Raw genomic sequence first — 19,064 nt, forward strand, 5'->3', positions numbered from 1 at the left:
TCTTTACCACCTAGGGGCCATCTGGGAAGCCCCAGGGTCTTTGTTGCCCAGTGTTTTAACTTAGATGCTCAGAGGTAGTGTCAAGAGTCCTTCATGTGCTGTTAACATACTCTGGCTCCAGTATGTATTTCCTATAGGTGTTGATGAGCAGGGAGGAAGAGTCCCTTTCCTCCTCAGGAATGTGTGGTGGGATATTCTGGAGATGTATGACTGCACACCTTGACTGCTGTTGGGAGATGCCACTTGGACGCGTAGCACCAGGTCGGCACTTTCTTTAGACTCACTAGTGTGTGCAGTTACGTTTGTGCAGCATTGAACACTGCATGACTCAAGGTCGTGCTGTGTACCTTCTTCATCCATTCTCTTAGTGTTTCCCATTTTGAATGACACAGTAAGTCATAGATTGAATTGATGAAATTAATATTTGTAGGCATCAAAGTTGTCAGATTGTCAAATACTCTCTTGATTTCCTTGGGAGTTCTATAGTTATCTTAGAAACAGTTGCTCTAACACAGATAGACTGCTAGTTATCTTGCCAGCAAAACTGAGTTTATTCAGGATCAACAAAGAATTGCAATTTCAGGTCTGCAACCACCTGGATCCCAGGCAAGTCCCTGGCTGGCCAGGAGAGGAGAACTGTTTTTAAAAGGGGAAGGGGAGGTTGGGAGAGCTGGAGTTAACAGAGTCCACTGGAGGAATCCAGGGTTCATCTAGTGGCTTCTCGTTGCTGGGTTGGGTCACTGCCTCACTGGCTGAACTCTAGGAAGTGGGGAGAAGAGTCTGTCCATTTCTTGTCCGGCTGTCCCTGCTGTCAGGACATGAGCGTACTACTGCTGGCCTCCTGACTCTGTTTCACTGAGGTTTCTGTTTACTAATTTTCACAAAACAAAGTCTACTGTGTTCTCAGAAATAGCACGTAGAGGGAAAGGCCAGGCCTGGCAGTCAGACTCAGAGGCACTTAGCCTCATGAACAGGAGGAGGCCAGGCAGGGCTGCAGAGACTGGCAAGTGTCCTGGTCCCTACTGGTCCTGGGAATTTGGAAAGGGTGTGGTGGGAGTGACCTGTCTCTGCCCTACAGGTTGGGGCCCTCAGCTGGGAGGTCCAGGAGGCCCCGGAGTGGCTTGGTGTCTGAGGGCTGGAGTCTTGGGGAGGGATTTTCTCAAATCGGAAAGTTGGTGCAGACTGTCAGCAGGGGCGTGAGGTGGGCTGTGGACCACTGCACCTCTGCGTGGACATTCCCTGTGTCCTGGGCTTCCTCATGGCGGGGGAGGTGGGGTTCTGGTTAGTCAGACTTCTTACTTGGCGGGGTTGAGGTGACGCTTGGGGCTCTAGGAATGAGTGACCCAGTGAGGATGGTGAGAGCTGCCGCGGGCCTGGACTCACACAGCCTCACTTTGGAATCACTAGGGTCGGGTTTAAGAGGAGAAGACCAAGACCCTCTTCTAGGGAGGGAGGCGTGTCAGAGTGTGGGGATGTGTTCTAAAGTGCTTGTGTAGGTCTGGACACGGGTAGACCCTGGGAAGATACTGCCTGCCTTGTCTTCCTCCCTCCCTCCCTCCCCAAGCCCGTGGGGACGCTGGCGGTACAGTGAAGACGGGCCCTCCGGGGGACCAGTGCTCTGTGCGTGTTGTGTGGGTTGGAGGCTGACACGGAGCTCTGACCTTGTGGGGCTTCTGCTTGGCCAGCCCAGGTCCCCTAGAATCCACATGCCCGAAGCTGAGTGGGAGCACGTGGTTGACCACCACAGTGCCTGTGGGGAACCGCACCGGCACCCCAGGTTCACTAGCACTTTGCAGGCATTGATTGAGATCAGAGAGATTTTTGTAAACACATCAAGATTCCAAAGCTTTTTGCATCTTTGGTACTTTTCCTTCCAGCCCCGGCAGGTCTGATGTCTCATTCCTGCTGCTCCACTGCCTCTTTACCTGTTCTTGTGCCATTATCACTTCTTTGCTGTTACTGTGGCCTTGCAGGATAGCTTGACATTTTTTTAGTTTCTCAAAAGAAGAAGAAAACAGGAATATTGATTGGGATTTTATCTACATGTGCTGAGAAAAACCAGTAGACTCTTCGTAAACAGATTAGAAATGTTGGTAGGTATGAGGTTAGCCTGCAGACTGGGGGCATTTCTTACCCAGCAGTCCACCAGAAAGAATAGTGACAATGAGATACTTTTGACAGTAGCAAGAAAAACGGTGAAGTGTTTCAGGATTAATTACCCAGGAGGACAGAAGACCTCCACAGAGAAGAACATCAGCTAATAAAGGATGTGGGAGAGAACCACATGCTCACGGTGCTCACAGATGTCTCTTCTTCCCAAATTAGTCCTGGACCCTCTTTCACACGGTTGTGAAGTTGTCTCTTGACAGCAGGGACCGTGTCTGGTTTGCTGCCCCATCCGCAGCGTTGAGAACAGAGCGTGGCTCAGAGGAGACTTGCAGTAGATGTTTGTGGGCTGCACGAAGGCCTAGCCACGTTCCCAGCAGACTCTGTGCCCTGCCTTTCCTCCTGACAGCACCATGAGCCTATTTCTGTGGACTTAACCTTCATGTCCGTGATTGATGGTCGGGACCACTGTGGATTCTACCATTGCCCTGTGGCTGATGTGTAGGTTCTGTTTTCTATTTTTTATTAATGTGGATAAAACACATCATTTCCACCTGGCTTTCTTGCCATGAGTTTTTTATTTTCATTTATTTATTTTTAAGTTGAAGGATAATTGCTTTTACAGAATTTTGCTGTTTCCTGTCAAACCTCAACATGAATGAGCCATAGGTGTACATATGATCCCTTGCTCTTTAACCTTCCTCCCATCTCCCTCCCCTCTAGATAGATACAGAGCCCCAGTTTGAGTTTCCTGAGCCATAGAGCAAATTCCCTTTGGCTATCTATTTTACATATGGTAATACAAGTTTCCATGTTACTCTTTCCATACATCTCACCCTCTCCTCCCCTCTCCCCATGTCCATAAGTCTGTTTGCTATGTCTGTTTCTCCATTGCCCTGTAAATAAATTCTTCAGTACCATTTTTCTAGATTCCGTATACATGTGTTAGAATATGGTATTTATCTTTCTCTTTCTGATTTACTTCACTCTGTATAATAGGCTGTAGGTTCATCCACCTCATTAGAACTGACATTTGTGTTCCTTTTTATGGCTGAGTAATATTCCATTGTGTATGTGTACCACAACTTCTTTATCCATTCATCTGTCAATGGATATCTAGGTTGCTTCCATGTTCTAGCTATTGTAAATAGTGCTGCAATGAACAATGGGATACATATCCATGAGTTTTTAATGCCCTTTGAAATGAAGTTTAGAGCATAGAAGAGTTTATTTGAGGGTATTTTAAAATCAACATTTATGGACTTCCCTGGTGGCTCAGTGGTAAAGAATCCACCTGCCAGTGCAGGAGACACAGATTCAATCCCTGATCTGGGAAGATGCCCACATGCCTGGGAGCAACTAAGCCATGTGCCACAACTGCTGGGCCTGTGCTCTAGAATGGCAGCTACTGAAGCCCAAGCGCCAAAGAGCCCCTGCTCCGCAACAAGAGGCGCCGCCGCAATACGAAGCCTGCACACAACTAGAGAGTAGCCCCCGCTCGCTCCGACTAGAGAAAAACCTGCACAGCAATGAAGACGCATCACAGCCAATAAACAAATAAAATTACTTTTAAAAATAAAAAATAAAATCAGTGTTTATTAAGGCTGCAGGCCTGTTTTTTATGCTTTTATGTACAATTTTTATTATTCTCTTTATAAGTTTAGTCGGTTTTGATCTTTCACCCATAAGACAGCCTTTGATCAATTCAAGATGATCAGACTGCATGTACCATTTTTACATGTACCATGTACCCACATACAACTTTAATCTCTTTATGGAGCTTGAAAACCTAGTTTTTAATAGAGACCTTTTTCATTTTAAGCATCTTAGCTATCTGATTAAATCAAACTTTCTCAAGTATATGTAGTCACTCAAAATCTTACATGTGGTAAGTCTCAAGTTATCACACTTCCCAAGCCTTCTACCAGGAAGTGGCTTCCATGGGATGAGGAACTTGATTTTGTTTACTGCTGTACCCTCGGGACCTAGAATAGTCCCTGGCAGTCAGTAAACTTGCATAAGGGAAGAAATGTTTGCACTCTTAGTAAATTTCTCATACCTTTTCACTAAAAAAGAAATGTGTAAAATCAGTAACTCAGTTACACCTTTTGAATTGGAATCAAAGCTGATGTCTAAGATTAATTTGCCAAGTTTTCTTAAATACTGTAAACAACTTAAGTGCCAAATACAAAGATTATTCTGTGAAGCTAAACACAATAATATCAAAATCTAAATCTCCCTGAGGGCTTAGAGACACCACTAAGGCAATAGGGAAGTCATCTCAGGCGTGTCAATGTTGTCATCTGAGGGTATCGTGTGGGCTGGGATGTGGGGAGCTGGGGTGCTGCCAAGCTGGGGCCTCCTTTGACACACATGCTGCACCTCTTCTTCCGGTTCCTGTGGACTGAGCCAGCTCAGACCTTCCCATCTGCTTTGAGCAGGAAGGTCTTGTCCACCTGGTGGGGCTTGGCCAGTCTGTCTACCTCTGGTTCTTCCCTAATTTGTCAGTTGTCCTGGACTAGAATGCTCAGAAATGTTAAAATGCCTGTTAGATTTGGCTCACATTTCATATTTTTGTCTGCCTTCAAGGTCACGACACTAATGCTGTCTTCTTAGCTGACTTTGAGAAGATTGTAACTTTTTTTAATAGGTGACCATAGCGGGCTGCAGTCTATAGTGTTGCAAAGAGTCGGACATGACTAAAGTGACTTAGTATGTATACATATGGTCGGGGCTTCTCTGGTGGCTCAGTGGTAAAGAATCTGCATGCCAATACAGGAGACATGGGTTTGGTTGCTGGTTTGGGAAGACCCTCTGGAGAAGGAAATGGCAACCCATCCAGTATTCTTACTGGGAAATCTCATGGACAGAAGAGCCTGGTGGGCTACAGTCCATGGGGTCACAAAGAATTGGTCATGAATTAGTGATTGAGCATGCCCTTCAAATACATATGGTCAAATTGCTTTCTGACAGATTGCTTTCACGATTTGTTGGACCTGGGACTCCTTCAGAGTGGCAGGTTTCACTTCATCTTTGCTAGCAAAGTGGCACACTGGTCTTTTAGATTTAATAATTTCCAGCTGAAAAAGGATGTATTGTTTTACATTTTGTACTTTTTAAATTACTTTTAGTTTTAAGATTTCTGTGCATGAAATTTGGAAAGTTGCATTTTCTTCATTTATATTATTCTGGTTGGACTCTTGAAAGGGTATCAAAGTGACAGTTTCCATTAACGTGTTCTCTTTTAACTGGATGAAACTTGTAGAATAAAATAAAGCCCATGTCGTATTGCTCTTGAACACCAGGGTGTTGTGTGTCTGTTGGACTGGTGGTTCTCCAACCTGTATGTTGGAGCCTCACATGACGATAAGTAGTGAGGACACTCGGAGGAAAGGGGACCTGTGTGCACTGTTGGTAGGAATGTGGATTGATGCAGCCACAGTGGAGAACAGTATGGCGGTTCCTTAGGAAACTGAAAATAGAGCTACCATGTGATCCAGCAATCCCACTCCTGGGCATGTATCTGAAGAAAGTGAAAACACTGATTGAGATGTTCATAGCAGCACTATTTACAATAGCAAAGATGTGGAAGCAGCCTAAGCATCCATCAGCAGATGGGTAGGTAGAAGAAGTGGTACATGTATACAATGGAATATTTATCAGCCATAAAAAACGAAAATTTGCCTTTTGAGACAATATGGGTGGACATGGGGGATATTATGCTTAGTGAAATAAGAGGCAAATACTGCATGGTTCCCTTATATGTGGAATCTAAGAAATAAACTAGTGAATATAACAAAAGAAGCAGATTCACAGATACAGAGATCAAACTAGTGGTTACTAGCAGGGAGAGGGGAAAGGCAAATAGAGGTAGGGGATTAAGAGACACAATCTACTAGGTGTAATATGGACAAGATAGGCATGTCCCTATCTTCGCTAAGACTCTGCACTCCCAATGCAGGGGGCCCAAGTTTGATCCCTGGCCTGGGAACAAGATCCCACATGCTGCAACTAAGAGTTCGTGTGCCACTACTAAAGACCCCGAATCCTGCAACTGAGGCCTGGCACAGCCAGATAAGCAATAGATAAATATTTTTAAAAAATAAACTAAGATTCAAGGATATATCGCACAGCACAGGGAATATAGCCAGTATTTTTAAGTAACTATAAATGGAGTATAATCTCTTCCAAAAAAAAGTGAAGATACTGTTGTTTGAGTTTGAACATAATACAAACTTACTTTTCTGTGCGATAGGGGAGGGCCTATCTGTGATCTGGGAGGGCCTCTAACAGCTGAGCAGCTTGGCAGAGGCCTTGACCAGAGCAGACACTTCCTCCCGGGTCCAAGCAGCTCTGCTGGGGTGAACCCCATGAATTCCGCTGCCCGCCCACAGCTGCTAGTCAGTGTTACTGCCCAGGTGGAGGATCTCAGTGTTACTGCCCAGGTGGAGGATCTGCTGCCTGGGATTGATTACCTGTGAACAGTGCTGCGGGCTGGCCTGGGCCTGGACCGCCCTTTCGTGCGGACAGCGCCATCTGCTGGCTGCTTCTTCCTGGCTCCCTGGATGTCCTGGGGCAATGTCGGTCACCTTGGCACTCTTGCCCCCATCTTTACTCAATGAAATGTTAGTCAGATGGAGTTGCTTCCCCACCCCGTCCACTTCTTCCACTTCCTTCCATTGTAGACAGAGCACGTATTTTCAAAACTTTTCACACAAATTTCAAAATTCTCCTTTAGAACAGTTGTACCCAGTTAGGTCCCATATTGAAGGTTTAACCAGATTTGGTAGTGAGAAGACTACACATCTGTATATTCTGTTGATAAAATTTTGACTTGTCCCCAGTATTCATTGTGGGCATTCTGAAAGCCCCCGAAGTTGAAAGAGTGGAAGTGTGACCCCCACGACTTGGATCGGGCAGCAGTGGGCTTGGCTGCAGTGTGTTCCACCTGCTGGTGGGTCCTCGAAAGAGACCTTGGAGAATTGGCTTCCAGCCGAGACCGCCGTGGCTGTGGCCTTGGTCGTCTGCCTGGAACGCTCTAGGGCCTCTGCTGTGTTTCGTCCGGGTCTGCTGTGGGGAACGTGGCAGACCTGCCCAGAAGCTGCTGTCGGGGACACCAGACAGTGAGCGGCCCAGGCCCCTCCTGGCTCGGTCCCCTCAGGACCGGCTGGCTCCAGCAGTCCTTGGCTTATCTCAGTGTCACTCCAGTCTCTGCTTCCAATTCACAGGGGTTCACCTGGCTGCCCCTTAGAGCCTCTCCACTCCGCCCTCTTTTCAGAACACCCCTAACATGATGACATCTGTGAAGACCCTGTGTCTAAGTAAGGCCCCGTGTGCAAGCCTGGGGCAGGACCTGGGCCCTCCTGGAGGACACGTCGGACCTCTGCACGTGCTGGCCACACCATGATGGCTACTGGGCTTGTCCCTGTGGCCCAGCCTCGCTTGTTCAGGTTCCCTTGTGGATATTGAGAAGCATCTCAAGCTTGCAATGTCCCGTCTCTTGCTCTCTCCCCCCAGGTCACAGAACCTGCTCCCCACAGTCGGCTCCACCTCGGGACATGCGGCTCTGCTCAGCCGGTTGCTCAGGTGAGAACCATCAACTCTCCTGACCCTTTCCACACCCAGCCCAGACCCTTTGCATGCTCCTGAGGCCCTTGTCCATATGCCCCTGCCCTCATTGGCTCCACAGTCATTCAGCCCGCCCTGCACACCATCAGAGGGACTGTCCTGAGCTGAAGCCTCAGTGCCCTCCTGCTCACACCTTCCCAGGACTTCCTGTCCCCCCAGGAAGACCACAGTGTTCACCTGGACCGTGAGCAGGTGTGACCTGCTCTGTGTCCCCACAGCGCCCCCACCCTGCTGACCCCCTGCACACCGCACCCCCCCCACTGCCTGTGGGTGGCGGGCAGCTGCCCCTGCACCCGTCATCCTCTGTCCCCACCTATTTCCCCCATCTCATTTACCGAGTGTGCACTGGCAGGCGGATGACAGTGTCCACCTCTGCATTGCATGTGGATGTGAGCCGATGCCTGGCGCAGCCCCTCCAAGCCCTCCGGTGTCCTTCCTGCCTACGACTGGCCTCCCGGCAGGCCCAGCGTCTATGTACCTGCCCTGTCACATGAACCTGGGACCCGCCAGCTGCACGCTCACCCTCTGTCGTGTTACCCTGCCCAAGTCTCCCATGTGCTGCCTGGTGGCCCTCCTGTTTGTGGTCCTGGGAAAGCCCCAGGGCCCAGGACAATGTCCTGCACATGTGGACATTACTAGATGTTGCTCAGTGAGTGAGGAAGAGACCCAAATGCCTGCAAACAAGCTGACACATCCGGCCAGGCAGGTGCTAATGTATGATTACCAGGCAGGTGCGGAGTGCTGCGTAATATTTGTCTTAGACTGTAGTGAAGGGTGGTTTTTACTTTCCATGTGGAAATACGTATTGTAAAAGGTATATGGGCTCTATGGAGTAAGGGGACAGCAATGCTCTGACTTAGCAACTAATGCTTCTCTGCTTTTGTTTTCCCAGACACCATTTGTGTTTGACTCAAGACGGTCTGATGTTTTATAAGGAATTCATTCACCATGATGGCGACACAGACACTGAGCATAGACAGCTATCCAGATGGGCAACAAGTGAGTGCTTGCCCGTGTCCCAGACCCCATGCGGGCCTCCGACCTGGCGCTGGGGCACCAGCAGCGCCTGTGTGTTCACACGCGTCTCCCTGAGGGTGCAGGTTCCATCCCACACCCCACGCGGGCCCCCGACCTGGTGCTGGGGCACCAGCAGTGCCTGTGTGTTCACACGTGTCTCCCTGCGGGTGCAGGTTCAATGTTAAACGCTCGATGCATTTATTATATCTTGGTGCTCCGAAAGATTAGGTGTGGAATTGTTCAAGTTGTTTCCTAAATGACACCAAGATGCAGTAATTTTGAGTCCCCTCACTCAGAGTTTCTTGGGAACTTATCCTTTTAATGTTGGTGTTGGTAACTGTCGGTTTTACGGACGAGCTGGTTGTGCTGATGATCGCAGATTCCCGTGTTGCCCGCTTGCTGGTCTGAGTGGAGCCGGACCATCTCCTCGGTTTCTGTCCCCAGATGTGGGCGGTGGAGGGGACTCGTCTGATGTCACGGGGGGTTCTGTCTGTGCTTTTCCTATCCCTGCAGGCGGCAGTCACGATACCCGGCTCCCTGATTGAGGGTTTCGGGAGCGCCTGAGCCTGGGGCATCTCCCCCACCTGTCCCTCCCCACGTGGTGAGATTTGGAGGCTGCGCCCTCCCTTTCCAAGTTAGGGCTCTCCTTGATGGACAGTTTTGTGCCGTTCCTGGGATGTTTCTCATGGCAGCAATTTTGTTTTTGTTGACTTTTCAAATTAAGTGTTTTTACTTTTCAGAGATAGGGAATTCAGTTTCAGGTTGCTCCCTTCACCAAGTCCTCTGCTATTTCCAAGTGATTTTGTTTCTCAGAGGCACATCTAATGGCGTCCCTGTGGCGGCTTCTTGCGGGTTCTGTGCCCTGGGGACCCTGGACCCTCACATGCTGTCACCTCCGCTGCCCCCGCAGCTGACCCCCGCCCTGAGGCAGTGAGTCCAGGGAGGGCTGGGCCAGTGCTTGTAATATCTGCTCACCTCCCAGGATGTGGAAAACCATTGTGAGCGTTCCTTCCAGTAAGCATTTAATTTTCTACAGTATAGACCGACCACGTCTACTTAGACAGCCCTCTGAGGGCGAACAGTTAGATTTCTCTTTTTTTCACAATCATTTTTTAAAATCCTGAAATAAATCTTAAGCTTTTTTAAAAATAATACTGTCAGACTTCTCTCCAGAGATACTGTGTTTGATTGGGCTTCAGTCAGTTGCTTTCAGTTTTGGTTTATTTTTTAGAGAGAAACTATTCCCAAGTATGCTGTTTCATCCAGAGGCATCATGGAGTGACCTGCTGGCTCTGTTCTGTCGGAGAGACAAGAACAAAGCCTGAGCCAGGCTGCAGGGCTGCGGCCCCGGCCCCCCACCCAGGCTTCCCCAAGAGTCTGCCTCCTTGAGGGGCAAGGGGTAGCAGCCGGGGGCGGGGCAGGTAGACCCCAGACACCCCAGCCCTGAAGAAGCCAGGGCATTGATCTGCTCAGGGATAAGAGAAGTTAATGGAGTGGTTTTGTTTTATTTATAAACTGATTTCTTTTATGTTTAGAGATTTAAATATTCTTCCCCTAAGTTCCGAAAAGCACAGCCAGCCAAACCAAGTTCAATGATAATAGCTTTAAGACTTCCTCTTATGTTTAAAACGGTTTCTTTAAACACAGCTGGTCTTTGCTTTCTAGATGCAGTGACTTTCCTTAAAGTTTTATACCTTGTGTATTCCTGAGTTTAAGGACAGGTAAGGGAGAATTCCAGCCCCATCACACATACAGAGTGTCTTGGGCTTGAGTTGTTTTTGTGACAAGCTGAGAGCATGGACTGTTTGTTTATCCTTCTCCAACCACACAGCCTTACCCACTGTGAGGATGTTATAGCAAAGAGAGACAGACGGGTCAGATCTCATGTGCACCAGTTCCCTTCAGAGGTTTTGAAAATAATAAGTGTCACACATCAGTCCTCAATTTTTAAATGGTTTGGAAATCTGACCTTTTATTTTTTTTAGCCATTTAAAAGCATATTATTAATGCATTCAAAGGAGCTTTGTTGGTAGTATTCCTTACGTACTATTGCCAGTTATATAACCATCTGGCAGTTTGCCATTCCACTGCTTTGAGAATAGAATACTTAGCAGCAACTTACGTTGTTTTTAGTAACAAAAATACTCTTCCTCCTCTCACAGATGCAAGTAGTCACAGAGTTAAAAACGGAGCAAGACCCCAACTGCTCTGAACCAGATGTGGAAGGAGTGAGCCCTCCCCCCGTGGGGTCCCAGACACCAATGGATGCAGACAAGCAGGCCATTTATAGGTAGTGGTGAGATGTGGAGTCTGTGTTCGTTCAGAGGAGTGATGAGGAGGGAAACCTGGTTAAACCGGAAGTGAGCTGTGGGCTGGGCAGAGTAGTTGGGTGGAATGTGATAATGCTGGGGTGAAAGTTTTCTCAGGTTACCATGTTATTTCTAGTATCTTTTTTTAAAAAAGTTTTGGAATATAAGTCTACATTTTAGTCAACCTTACAAAAAGCAGTCTTTAAACCCAGATGGTTGTACTAGAGATTTCTACCCCAAAGAAGGAAAAACAGCAAGTCTACCCAATTTCTCCCAGTAAACAGAAGAAGAGGGGGTGCTTCTGAACTCACCTTATGAATGGAGCATCAACTCTGGTACCAAAGCCAGACAAAGACAATGCAGAAAAAGAAAAGTGAAGACCAGTCATTATGCTTCATGAACTTTGGCATAAAAATCATTAGTAAAATATTAACAAAGTCAAGCAGCATGGAAAGAGAAGAATATTAGTGACCAGGTGGAGTTTATCCCAGGAAGCAAGACTGGTTCATCATTCAGAGATCAACCAGTGAGCCACATGACATGATCCTATCGAGTGATGCCAAGAAGCATTTGACAGAAGTTAACAGCCAGTTATAACTAAAAACCATCAGTGCAGCAGTCATAGAGGGGAACTTTCTTAACCTGATGTAGGGAAACTACAAAAAACCCTATAGCTCACATCATACTTAATGGTGGAAGATGGAATGTTTTCCCCAAGTCTGGGGACAAGGCAGAGGTGTCCACCCTGACTCCTCCTGTTCATCTCTGTGACATAAGTTTAGCCAGTTCAGTGAGGCAAGACAAGGAAAAGACATAGCCAGTTAGAAAGGCAGAAATTAAATTGGCTTTATGCACAAATGACGTGATTGTCTATGTACAAAAAAATCCCTGTTTACCAAAGAACTTCCAGAATGAAACAGTTGAGTTTAATAAGGTCACAGGTTGCAACAGCAACACATAGAAACCAATCCTATTTTTATACCAATAGTGTACAATTGAAAACTGAAATTAAAAAGATGATACCATTACAAGAGCTCCAAAAAATTTTTGGTGTAAATCTGACAAAACACATGCAGAAACTTTATGCTGAAAACTGTAAAACGCCCATGCAAGCAATCAAAGAAATCCTTAATAATGGGCATACCATGTTCATGGATTGGAAGATTCAAGATAGTAAAGATGTCCTAAAATTGATCTTTAGCTCTGCACCAGTTCCAATGAAAATCTTAGCAGGATGTATTTATACATATAGACAAGTTGATTGTAAATTTTATATGGAAGCCAAAGAACTATACCTGCTAAAACAATTTTGAGAAAGAAGAATGAAGTTGGAAGAGTTTGTCTACTTGATTTTCTCAGTGGAGAAGAGGTAGAATGGTGCTGGGACAACTGGACATAAGTGAATAGAGAGAAGGTCCTTGCCCTAGTCTCACATCCTATACAAAAGTCTACTCAAAACGGAATATGGATCTAATGTAAATTCCAGAGTTACCCAACTGGTGTTAACCATACAACGGAATATTACGTGGCCAGAAAAAGGAATGGAGTACTGACTGATACATGTTCCAACACTGACAAGCCTTGAGAACATCGTGCTAAGTGAAAGAAGTCAGACACTGAAGGTCACATAATATATGACTCCATTTTTAAAAAATGTCTAGGACTGGCAAATCTGTAAGACAGCAGATTAGTGGTGACCTGGGGCTGCGGTTTGGGGGAGAATGGAGAGTGACTACCAACAGCTACAGGGTTTCCTTGGTGGGTTGAACATATTATAAAATTGACTATGGTGGTGGTTGCACAACTCTGTGAACATACTAAAATCCACTGAATTATAAACTGTAAGTGGGTGAATTGTGTGGCATGTGAATTATATCTCAGCAAAGCTCTTATATAAAACAGTGTGTATATACATAGTAAAGCATTTTCATGAAAATGTAGAACACATATTTTAACGTTTTTTTCTCCCCAGGCATCCACTATTTCCGTTGTTAGCGTTGTTGTTTGAAAAGTGTGAACAGTCTACACAGGGCTCAGAGGGCACGACTTCTGCCAGCTTCGACGTGGACATCGAGAACTTCGTGAGGAAGCAGGAGAAGGAGGGGAAGCCCTTCTTCTGTGAGGATCCAGAAACCGACAACTTGGTAAGTAAGATTCATGGTTTTCATTTTTGTTTCTTCTAAATTTAATCTGTTCAATAAATTGTACATTTCTAATTAGAACTTTGGATTGTCTTTGGTTTTGCTGAAGAGGGGGATTTTCCAATTCTTGAGATCAGCCAGGTCTCCAGCATTCTCCAGTGACCCCTTCCTGTAGTAATCCAACCAGATGGCTTGAGCCTGTGACCTGAGTGGGCCAGGAGTTCAGTCCCTCCTGAGTGTTTGGGGTGGTCCTCCAGGATCGTCGTGCCCCCTGCCTGGCTTCCCAGGCAGTGTGTCTGAGCCCAGCTTCAGCTCTCAGCTCTTCCCTGACGGTGGACCCTGGCATTGCTCTGGAGGCCAGCACTGGTGGTGGGCGACAGACTGTGTGAAGACCCGGGGTGGAGGGGGCTGGGACCAGCCCTCACGGCCTCCCTTGGCCTTTCTGTCCGAAGCCAGCCCGGCTCATGAGGGCGCTTCCTCCCAGGTGCATTGCTCCAAAGCGCTGGGTTCTCTGTGTTTTCTGAAGGCAGTGGAGTGTTCCTTGGGGTGACGTCGCTGCAGTGTCCCAGGGGAGCCGTGCCCTTCAGCACTGGCAGCTCTGGTAACCTGTGTCTGGGACGCATTCTTCCACCAGATCCCCGCAGGAGTCGGCCAGCTCTCAGACCACAGCCCGAGGCCCCTCATCAGCAGGGAATGGTTTTCGGAAAACTTCCCTGAATAAACTGCCCTGGTCTTAGGTGTTGTTTTTAACTTCTCGGTGTGTATCCACCCTTACAGCTAGATAGACTTTCTAGATGAGGTCTCTGACTTTGAGTCTGTGTGCTCATCTTGGAAATGGAACCAACAGCGCCCGCCCTCTGGGGATGAAGGCCATGTGTGCTCTCTGCCTCTGGCCCTCCGTGTGCTGCCATCAGTGAGCAGGGAGCAGGATTACCAGCGTGGGCCAGGCTGGCAGGGACCGGGGCCCTCCTGCCCGACGCCCCACACAGGGCCAGCGGGGCTGGTGTGTGGTCATTCTCGGCATCAGCTGGCTGGCTGGCTCATTCCACGGAGATGCATGAACCGCTGCCACCAAGGTCACAGGGGTGGAGCTGAGTTTTAGGCTCTGGGTTCACAGGAAGTGGTGTTTGTGGTACTGGTTCATCACTAGTATCCATGTTATGTACTTCCGGGAGGCAAATTACTCCCAAATTTAGTGCCTTTGTATAAAACTGAAGAACTTTTTAGGAAAGCTGTAAGAGAAAATCTTTAGGATCTGGGGCTAATCTAGGGCCAGGCAGAGAGTTCTTAGACTTGACACCAAAAGCAGAATCCATTGCAAGCAGAGTTGGTAAGTTGAACTTCTTCAAAATTAAGAACCACCTGGGATGTAGGTACAGATTCATCCTCGTTTACAGATGAAGGAACAGGAGCAGAGCCAGGGTGAGTCACCCAAGGGGACCGAGGTTGAGCCCGGCAGCTCCCAGACTATGCCTGCCATCTGGGAGGCAGGCCTCCCCCTTTACTCACCAAGTGAGCCTGACACCAAGCCACAGGTCAGCACAGCTGAAGTGCTTGGTGGTTCTGAGACTCTGATGTCTTCCTCCTCCTGGTCCTGGCAGCTCAGGCAGCCGTGTCTGTACAGGAGACTTATGTGGTGATGATGGCTGTTTACCCTCGTGCTCCATGGTTCTTGTCTGAAAGTTTCGATTTTCTTGCTTCTAGATGGTAAAAGCCATCCAGGTTCTGCGTATTCATCTTCTTGAGCTGGAAAAGGTTAATGAACTGTGCAAAGATTTCTGCAGTCGCTATATTGCTTGTCTAAAAACGAAGATGAACAGCGAGACTCTCCTGAGTGGGGAACCTGGCAGCCCATACTCCCCTGTCCAATCCCAGGTATTTACGTCGGGGCTGCATGCCTGCTGGGTCACCACGGTGTCAGCAAGGGTGAAGCATGTGGACATCCAAGGCCACTGGCCCTGTCAAGATGGGGGCGGAGCGGGGGGAGCTGTACTCAGCTGTCCTGCTCTGAGGAGCCTCCTGGTCTCCAAACATGGCCTGTGCTGGGAACACACATGGCCCCTCGGGCCAGAGAAACCGCCCGCCTGGGCTCCATGCTGTGAACCAAGTGGGCCTGAGTCTGCATCCTACCCAGAGCCCAAGGTGGAGCACCAGTCATTTCTTTGTTTCTCATTTTGCAAATTAATGTATTAAATTAATAATTTAATCATTAATAATAATTTAATTTTTAATAAATTTAATAATTTAATTATTTAAATTAAATGTTATGGTAAAGTACACATAACACAAAACTTACCACCTTCACCATTTTAGAGTGCCCATCTCGGGTATTAAGCAGCCTCACATGCTTGTGCAGCCATGCTCACCATCATCTCCAGAACATGTATCTTCCCGGCCTGAAGCCCCGTCCATGAAGCTGGCCCCTCGCCCTCCCCGCCCCCAGCCTGAGGCCCCGTCCCCATGAAGCTGGCCCCTCGCCCTCCCCGCCCCCAGCCCCTGCCCCACCATCCTGCTTTATGTCTCTAGGAACTCAACTGATCTAGGCACCTTGTGTGAGGGTAACCATGACGCATTTTTCCTTTTGTGTATTTTACTTAGCATAATGTCCTCAACTTCATCCTTGTTGAAGCACTGTTGTATTTAGCCATTGAAAGTGTGTGGTAACATTTCATTGTGGTTGTCTTTTGCATTAGCCATTAGGGAAATGGCAGCCATCTTTTTCATATGCTTATTTCCATCTGTGTATCCTCTTTGGTAGAATGTCTACTCATGTCTTCTGCCTATTTTCCAACTGGATTTTTAAAAAATTGTTGACCTTTGAACATTCTAGATCCAAGTCCCTCATTAGATATATTGTTTGCCAATATTTTCTCCAAGTCTATAGCTTATCTTGCATCCTCCTACTAGGGTCTTTTGCAGAGCAAACCTTTTAAATTTTGATAAAGTCCTATTTATCAAATCTCCTTTTATGAGTCACACTTTTCAGTGCCAAGTCTAAAAACTCTTTGTCTAACCCTAGATTCCAAAGATTTTTTTCTCTTACTTTTTTTTTCTAAAATTTTTATATTTTACATTTAAACCTGTGACCCATTTTGAGGTTTGTTTTTTTGCCAATGTTTGTCCATTCACTCCAGTGCTGTTTGTTGAAAAGGCTATACTTACTCCATGGAATTACGTGTGCACTATTGTCAAAAATTAGTCGGGTATATTAGTAGGGCCCATTTCTGTGTTCTATGTTATGTGTATCTAGACTGTCTAGTCTTGATTCCTGCTGCTATTCAGTTCAGTTCAGTCACTCAGTCGTGTCCTACTCTTTGCGACCCCATGAACCGCAGCATGCCAGACCTCCCTGTCCATCACCAACACCTGGAGCCTACCCAAACCCATGTCCACTGAGTTGGTGATGCCATCCAACCATCTCATCCTCTGTCGTCCCCTTCTCCTCTTGCCCCCAATCCCTCCCAGCATCAGTGTCTTTTCAAATGAGTCAGCTCTTCGCATCAGGTGGCCAAAGTATTGGAATTGCAGCTTCAATATCAGTCCTTCTGAACACCCAGGACTGATCTCCTTTAGGATGGACTGGTTGGATCTCCTTGCATCCAAGGGACTCTCAAGAGTCTTCTCCAACACCACAGTTCAAAAGCATCAATTCTTTGGTGCTCATCTTTCTTTATAGTCCAACTCTCACATCCATACATGACCACTGGAAAAACCTTAGCCTTGACTAGATGGACCTTTGTTGACAAAGTAATGTCTCTGCTTTTTAATATGCTGTCTAGGTTGGTCATAACTTTCCTCCCAAGGAGTAAGCGTCTTTTAATTTCATGGCTGCAATCACCATCTGCAGTGATTTTGGAGCCCAGAAAAATAAAGTCAGCCACTGTTTCCACTGTTTCCCCATCTATTTGCCATGAAGTGATGGGACCAGATGCCATGATCTTAGTTTTCTGAATGTTGAGCTTTAAGCCAACTTTTTCACTCTCCTCTTTCACTTTCATCAAGAGGCTCTTTAGTTCTTCTTCACTTTCTGCCATAAGGGTGGTGTCATCTGCATATCTGAGGTTATTGATATTTTTCCCAGCCATCTTGATTCCAGCTTGTGCTTCCTCCAGCCCAGAGTTTCTCATGATGGACTCTGCATATAAGTTAAATAAGCAGGGTGACAGTATACAGCCTTGACATACTCCTTTTCCTATTTGGAACCATCTGTTGTTCCATGTCCAGTTATATGTGTCTCAAAACTGGGTAGGTTGATTTCTCCTAGTTTATTCTTTCTCAGAATTATTTTTGGTATTCTAGTTCCTTTGCCTTTCCTTATAAATTTTATAATTGTTGTTCAGTTGCTAAGTCGTGTCTGACTCTTTTCGACCCCGTGGAAAAGAACCAGCTCTTATCTCTGCTTTGTCTCTTTTTCTATTCCAGGCTTCCCTGTCCTTCACTATCTCTTGGGGTTTGCTAAAACTCATGTCTGTTGAATCGATGATGCCATCCAACCACCTCAGTCGCCCCCTTCTCCTCCTACCCTCAATATTTCCCAACATCAGGGTCTTTTCTAGTTAGTTGACTCTTTGCATCAGGTGGCCAAAGTGTTGGAACTTCAGCTTCAGTGTCAGACCTTCCAGTGAATATTCAGGGTTGATTTCCTTTAAGATTGACTGGTTTGATCTCCTTGCAGTCCAAGGGACTCTCAAGAATCTTCTCCAGCACCACGGTTTGAAAGCATCAATTCTTTGGCACTCAGCTTTCTTTATGGTCCAACACTCACATCCGTATACGACTACAGAAGAAAACATAGCTTTGACTATACAGACCTTTGTCGGCAAAGTGATGTCCCTGCTTTTTAATATGCTGTCTAGGTTTGTCATGGCTTTCCTTTCAAGAAGCAAGTGTCTTTTACTTTTGTGACTGCAGTCACCATCTGCAGTGATTTTGGAGCCCAGGTAAAGTATGTCACTGCTTCTATTTTTCCCCCTTCTATTTGCCATTAAGTGATGGGACAGGAAGCCATGATCTTAATTTTAGTTATCTTTTCTTTGGTACAGTCTTTGGCTAACTTTGGTATTAGGATAATATAAGTTTCATGAAATGAATTGGAGAGTATTCCCTCCTCTTCTGTTTTCTGGAAGAGATATGTAGAACTGGTGTTAATTCTTCTTTAAATGCTTGACAGAATTCTCCAGTGATACTACCTAGGCCTGGAGATTTCTTTTTTGGAAGTTTTAAAATTACTAATTCAGTTTCCTTATTAGTTATAAGGCTATTCAGATTAGCTGTTTCATGCTGCATTTTGCACTTTGCAGATGTCAAATTTATGTGTGTGAGTGTTTACAGTAGTAGTCTTTTTTCATCTTTTGATGTCTTTAGGGTCTGTAATGATCTCCCCTGTTTCATTCCCATTATTGGTAATTTGTTTTTCTCTCTCTTTTTTTCTGTCAGTCTTACTAGGGATTTGTCAGTGTATTGATCTTTGCAAAGAACCAGCTCTTATCTCTGCTTTGTCTCTTTTTCTATTTTCAATTTCATTATTCCTGTTTTCATCTTTATTTTTTCCTTCCTTCTGCTTGCTTTGGTCTAACTTTGCTCCTCTTTTTCTGTGGTCCTGATGTGGGAGCTCAGATGACTGATTTAGGTGGTTTTATATTTATGCAGCAAACCTGATATAGACTGACCGGAGCTTTTATGTTCAAATAGACGTGATGGCACACAGAGGAATTATCTCTGAAGGATATCCACATAGGCTGTTTAACCCCTCAAATGTCTGGGTGCCTGCCCTGTGCAATCCAGTGCTGGAAGCCAGGTGCAGAGAGCCTGTCCTTTGTCAACTCCCAGGGCAGCCGTCACAGAAAATGGATAAATTAGCCCA

The 19,064-nt window shown here is 46.4% G+C and overlaps 1 protein-coding gene across 3 annotated transcripts in view; it reads left to right on the forward strand.

Moving 5' to 3' along the window:
• The window catches only part of PKNOX1 (PBX/knotted 1 homeobox 1), a 44,495-nt gene that overhangs the window by 10,213 nt on the left and 15,218 nt on the right, over positions 1 to 19,064 (forward strand). For 2 of the 3 annotated variants that reach the window (XM_043474502.1, XM_043474504.1), the window contains exons 2-6: positions 7,624 to 7,692; positions 8,627 to 8,733; positions 10,914 to 11,041; positions 13,033 to 13,204; positions 14,906 to 15,076. In XM_043474502.1, the coding sequence (XP_043330437.1) occupies positions 8,683 to 8,733; positions 10,914 to 11,041; positions 13,033 to 13,204; positions 14,906 to 15,076 (522 nt within the window). In that variant the 5' untranslated portion in view covers positions 7,624 to 7,692; positions 8,627 to 8,682. Of the gene's footprint in view, positions 1 to 1,934; positions 2,608 to 7,623; positions 7,693 to 8,626; positions 8,734 to 10,913; positions 11,042 to 13,032; positions 13,205 to 14,905; positions 15,077 to 19,064 lie in introns of those variants that run through there. The other variant, XM_043474503.1, reaches the window with a different exon arrangement.

Source organism: Cervus canadensis, chromosome 7 (genome assembly GCF_019320065.1).
Source record: "Cervus canadensis isolate Bull #8, Minnesota chromosome 7, ASM1932006v1, whole genome shotgun sequence".
NCBI classification, from domain to species: domain Eukaryota; kingdom Metazoa; phylum Chordata; class Mammalia; order Artiodactyla; family Cervidae; genus Cervus; species Cervus canadensis.